At 44.1% G+C, this 6,485-nt stretch overlaps 1 protein-coding gene across 1 annotated transcript; it reads right to left on the minus strand.

Annotated features, from left to right (window-relative positions):
- Window positions 1–29: 29 nt before the first annotated feature.
- On the minus strand, window positions 30–968 carry LOC144266387 (olfactory receptor 5G9-like). Its single transcript, XM_077819844.1, has one exon. It carries the CDS (start codon window positions 966–968, stop codon window positions 30–32), a length of 939 nt encoding a protein of 312 aa, XP_077675970.1.
- Between the last annotated feature and the right edge of the window lie 5,517 nt (window positions 969–6,485).

Genomic DNA, 6,485 nt, shown 5'->3' on the forward strand with positions numbered 1-6,485 from the left:
TCACTAAACCAGCAAAGGGTTAAACAGATTCAAGAATTGGTTAGGAGTTTATTCATTGCTTTCCTCAAGGCGTCCTTCACCTCCATGTTCCTCAGGCTGTAGATGAGGGGGTTCAACATGGGGATCCCCAGCATGTAAACCACAGAGGCCACTTTGTCTGTGTCCATGGAATAGCTGGACGTGGGACGTAAATACACAAAGATGACGGTTCCAAAAAGCAGGACCACAGCAGTCAAGTGGAAAGTGCAGGTGGAGAAGGCTTTGCGCTGGCCCTCAGCAGAGCGGATCTGCAGGATGGTGGAGATGATATAGACATAGGAGAGGAGGACAGTCACAAAGCTGCTCACTGTAATGCAACACATGAAAGCAAACCCCACAATCTCATTGATGCGGGTGTCAGAGCAGGAGAGCGCCAACAGAGCAGGGACGTCACAGAAGAAATGATTGATGATGTTGGAGCTGCAGAATGACAGCCGAAATGTAAAACATGTGTGTATCATTGAATCCACAAACCCCACAGCGTACACCCCAGCCACCAGCTGTTTACAAAGCTGCCTGGACATAGTGACCATATAGAGCAGTGGGTTACAGATGGCCACATAACGGTCATATGCCATCACAGCCAGCAAGAGGCAACCAACATCTGCAAAAGCGACAAAGAGATACATTTGCACAGCGCAGGCCGTGTAAGAAATGCTTTTCCTCTCGGCAAAGAAATTCAGCAGCATCTTCGGGAAAATTATCGAGGAATAGCAGAGGTCACAGAAAGACAAATTACTGAGGAAAAAGTACATGGGGGTGTGGAGTTGGGGATCAATCGTGATTAACAAGATCATCCCCCCATTCCCCACCAGGGTGATACCATAAATCAGTAGGAACACCACAAACAGGGGGACCTGCAGCTCCGGACGATCTGTCAGTCCTGAGAGAATGAACTCAATCACCTCCGAGTGATTTCCTTCTTCCATCTCCTCTGAACAGAGATCAGGCTGCTACAGAGATGTGGGCAGGTGGATAGTGTGGAAAACCTGTCCCTTCTCTGTAATCAAGTAAGTGAAGATAAATGGAGATCAGTTTCCTCATGGACATCAGTACCCGCTCCGGGACGGGCTTAGTTCACATATCCAGATGTACACAGCATGTAATTCCAGGTGTTCGATAAAATGCACAAACTGTGCAAATACAATGGCACGCAGGTTAATCATTCCCCCCACACAAACACTCCTGTTCACTAATCCAAACAGAAAAGAGTAACTTGTGACTGTGCTCTGAGAGAATCAGATGAAGGGATTATTCCTTAACTAAAGAAGGGGTGAGAGTAAAGGAATGTCAGTCTTTCCACACTCTGTGGTAAAGTTGCTCACTGTGCTGATTAAGCTTTTTGGCATTGACTGGAGACTGTATGAAAACCCAGAGACATCATGGGAAGCCCTGGCTTCATTGACTAGGCAATTGCCTATTTTTTCCAACCCAGGAGGTTGCTCCTTTAGCTGAAGCTGTAGGAGTTGGGGCTGAGGCTTTAAGTGCTGGAGGTCTGGAATTCAATACCTGCTGATCCCCGTGGTGTCTGCGTGTGTGCGTGTGACTGTAATTTCGGACAATAGCACGTACCTGGTGAGAAGAGAGAGAGAGATGTGGTGAAATTTCCCCATCGATAGAAACTGCCAGTTTGGAGGATTTGGAAAGTTTTATAGTGAGATTTGCGATCTTTGGGACATGATCCCTGAAGCAATGGGAATACCTGAGCTGAGAGAGACAAAACACCTAATTAATGTGGGCAGTGAACACAAGACACGGTTGGTGTAACTCATGTCCTGGGGATTAATTTGGTTCACTGATTTCTACTGTGTTATTAAATGATGCAATTTCTACTAGAGTTACAGAATATGAGGTTAGAGGTATATTTCATCATGCTGTTTTCAGTGCAAGCCAAAGGGCTTCGTAGAGCTGATCCACAAAGGGGATTTTTTTGTGGACACTGAAAGCTTTTGGCTGAAAACTTAACATTTCGGCTTAGAAATACCACTGGGGTGCATCAGATACCACACACCACCAATCTCTTCCATGGACCAGGCTCCAAGGCTGGACTCCATCCCCCATGATGCATGATGGTCTCTCCCCTTTCTGAACTGCCCTGGAACATCACCAGAGTCCCACAGCCCATCAGAAAAACTGCTCAAGAAAAAATTTCAACCAACCTTAGCAACAGGTCTGGAATCAAAGGAACAGGCAGTTAGATACAGCTGAAACATACTAATTGTTTCAGAATCACCTCATTGTCCCGACCCCAATAGATGAAATGTAAAACCTGTAAAACATGTTAGAGTACTACAGATTATCTATCTTTCTATCTATCCATCCATCCATAGGATGCCAATCACCATGGTATTCTATGTCCTTCCCTTCCTATGTTATTCCCCAAAGTAGGAAGGATAGGTTCACTCATTGTTCTTGATGGAGACCACAGGATGACCAGAGGAGCTCAGGAGGAGACCACAGCCATCTGCCCTCCATTGTGAATTTGGTGCTTCTATGTTCCCTCTACTGTTTTCCATCCATGTGCAGATTAAATATTGTTATGTGCAGCACCAATATCGAGGTCATTTATTGTGCATACTACACCGAGATAGAATATATATTTTTAAAAGTTCATAGGTATGGAAGAAGAAGAGTGAATATTAAAACAATGGATAATGAACAAGAAAATTGTTAATTAAGATGCTTAAGATGCTTATTTAATATGAAATCAAATAAAAAGAAAAATAACACTGCCCTTGGAGTATATGTATTTTATCATCCTTATCTAAGAACTCAAGCTAGTAAACACAGCAAAATGTGGTGTACTGACAACAGCTATACAAATAAAACAAAGTCATCATGTTCATTAAGTGAAAGCATAAAAAATATGCCCCAGAGGCCCCATTAAATAACCTACTCCTACCACAGACCACTAAATCTTCAGGGAAAGCTGCTCTCGCAGAATGAAGCGTCTGCCAAAACACTAGCATGCTACGGACTTCTGCAGATCACAAAACTATCCCCCTTGTATGCATATTATCTGCACACAGAGTTCAGCTTTAAGATGCTAAATAAATGTATGAGTCAACTAGAAATGCTCTCACCGCAAATAGTAATACAATATTTGCTGATATTGGAAAGGAGAGTAAAAGGCATTCACTCGGGATTATACAATGTCTCTGGAATGTCAACTCTTCCTTTGATTAATACTTCACACACATAGAACAGTAAAAATAAGTAATAAAGTGACACAGATAGGAAAACAAAGCCACACACAAAGAAGTGACAACACTGAAAATATGAAGGGAAGTAAAACATCAAGTGGTTGGTGATGGGTATTTTAAATGCATGTTTAGGACCCACTCAATGCAAGTGCAACAGAGCCCTGTAGAAACAGGCAAAGTTCTCCTGCTTTCACATTGTGTGTGTCACCAACTCAAAAACTCAGAGTAGACTGACTCATTATATTTTTACTTGCCCTGCAGGGCATTAACACATGGCTTTGAAGTAGGGATCTCTCTGCAAACTCCAAAGAGCTTGCAACTAAGGTCTTTATCCTACCCAACACCTAGCATCCCCACCAAACCTAGTGCTGCTTGCTACTTATGAGTCAAAGGGAGTACTCTGAAGAGGCAAAACTACATCAGATAGCAAAGATCTGGCCTTAATGGTTTCCAATACCTCTCCACAAACAAATGCTAAAACTTAATGGAAATCTGGACACTTGTTTGGGGAGAGCTGTCTCTCTCCTGCACCGTGGCAGCCACCTGGCTGGGACAGAGTGGGGTATCTACCCCGCAGCAGCAGCCACCAAGCTGGGGCTGGGAAGGAGGGCCATCTCTCCCCAGCAGCCGCAGCCCTGGAGCTGGAGGGAGTCGCATCTCTTTCCAGCTGGCACAGCCATGCAGGTCCCAATTTCCCCTAACTCCCTATCTCACATAACTGCTCCCTCACCTACTCCCTATTCCTCCCAAGGCTACCATCTCATCTTATGCATGCATCCTCTCAAGGGTCCAGGTGCATGGCCCTTCACTCCCTCATGCATGGCCACCCAGGCACACACCTTAGAGGGAACTATGGAAAGGACCCTTCTGAATGGAATCACTATTATAAAAATGGCATGTTGGATGATGGCGGTGCAGGTTTTGACAGATGAGAGGAAGAGATTGATTTTTATGGTTTCACACGCAAAGAGTAGCCTTCACCTTTCTAGGCAAATGCCTTTTATTTCACAGAGAAAGAGCAATTCGAGAATGAAAAATAGTAAATTCCCTGTGAAAGAGGGGACAATTTAATTTCTATGCCCCTCCATGCTGGGATCTCTTCAATGCATGGCCAGGGATTTCATCTTGTGAAATGACCCAGTTGTAACACTAACAGCTCCTATGCATTGCATATATCCATTCTCTTCCTACAGGTCTCAGGGCTTGTTTTTTCTGAAATAGAGATGAGCCCTTCCTGCACAATCTCCTGCATGGAGATGTTCCTAGTGGCAGCCTCTTGTCCCTGCGCAGCAAGCTGGTGAAGCTAGGGAAGAGAGAATGTGCATATTCCCCTGCCTTATAGTGACATCACACAGGCAGACAGGGCATCATTAGACCTACATTCCTCAACTTGTCCCTAACGAAGATGCTCACGGCTTGTCTGCACTGTGCCTAGGTTTGCTGGATATGGATAGACTTGCTTAAAGAGGTAATCATAACATGGACACTACCCATTAGACCACATCCCCTGCTGGTGTAAATGGATGCCTCTCCCTGGGAGTCATTGGGCCTGTCATAAACATAAAGGGAAGGGTAAACACCTTTAAAATCCCTCCTGGACAGAGGAAAAACCCTTTCGCCTGTAAAGGGTTAAGAAGCTAGGATAACCTCACTGGCACCTGACCACAATGACCAATGAGGGGACAAGATACTTTCAAAGCTGGAGGGGGGGAGAAACAAAGGTAGTCTCTGTCTGTGTGATGCTTTTGCCGTGGACAGAACAGGAATGGAGCCTTAGAACTTAGCAAGTAATATTGCTAGATAGGCGTTAGATTATGATTTCTTTAAATGGCTGAGAAAATAAGCTGTGCTGAATGGAATGTATGTTCATGTTTTTGTGTCTTTTTGTAACTTAAGATTTTGCCTAGAGGGATTCTTGATGTTTTGAATCTAATTACCCTGTAAGGTATTTACCATCCTGATTTTACAGAGGTGATTCTTTTTTACTTTTTCTTCTATTAAAATTCTTCTTTTAAGAAACTGAATGTTTTTTTCATTGTTCTTAAGATCCAAGTGTTTGGGTCTGTGTTCACCTATGCAAATTGGTGAGGATTTTTACCAAACCTTCCCCAGGAAGGGGGGTGCAAGGTTTTGGTGAAGATTTTGGGGGGAAAGATGTTTCCAAATAGGCTTTTTCCTAATAAAATAAACCCAGTTAGACATTTCATGGTGACAGCGAAAGTCCAAGGGCAAAAGGTAAAATAGTTTGTACCTTGGGGAAGTTTTAACCTAAGCTGGTAAAAGTAAGCTTAGGAGGTTTTGATGCAGGTCCCCACATCTGTACCCTCGAGTTCAGAGTGGGGAAGGAACCTTGACAAGGCCAGATTCACAGCTGGTGTAAATCAGCAGAGCTCCATTGAAACCAAAGGGCCAGATCTTCAAATGGTGTGAATCTGAGCATGTTTTGAATTGTGAATGGGACAACATACCAAGACACAATCACTTGACATCTTTAAATCAAGACTGGCCTGATTCCAGGGCTGAATCTGTTTAAAGACTATAGACATACCCAAGCAGAAGGCGTGCTTGTGAGAGGTGGGTGCCACACTGTTACAGACCCCTAAAGTCATTAAAGGGTTCCCTTAGAGATTGTCCTAACAGCAACCCTTGTCTATACACAGAAACCCGGTCAAGTTAGGGAAGAGAGAATGTGCATTATCCCCCTGCCCTTTAGTGATGTCACACAGGAGGATGGGGCTTCACTGAAACCTGTTTCATTCCTTAACAGATCCACTGAGGGAAATTTTTCACTTGTTTAACATCTCCCCAGAATGTAGGGCTGTATTCATACCTTAATGAATGAGAGCAGAGGGATGTCAAATCTAGCAAGTCATTGATGGAGGAGCACTGGGTCTGCTGAATTTGTCCCCTGTCCTAGGTCCCCTTGGAAGGCCTTTTTCATGAACTGTCTAGGATGTAGAGGTAGATCCGGACTTCACAGAGACCAGACCAGAAGTTAACAAGATTTGAATCCATGTTAACTCCTGCTGGGTCCCCTCCACAGCTGGATCCCCAGATTAGGTTCCAATTGGGAGCAGGTTAAACACATTATGAACCATTGCTGTGTGTTTCTTTAGAGGTGGGAGGGATGGGAGTGAAGAGTTTCATGGTGATAGAATAAATTCACATTCCCACAGGCTTTAAAGGGTGTTACTGTGCAATCTAGGGGTTGTTCCCATGGAATTTGTTCTGATTGTGCTGCTG

The sequence above is a fragment of the Eretmochelys imbricata genome, chromosome 6 (assembly GCF_965152235.1).
Source record: "Eretmochelys imbricata isolate rEreImb1 chromosome 6, rEreImb1.hap1, whole genome shotgun sequence".
In the NCBI taxonomy this organism is placed as follows: domain Eukaryota; kingdom Metazoa; phylum Chordata; order Testudines; family Cheloniidae; genus Eretmochelys; species Eretmochelys imbricata.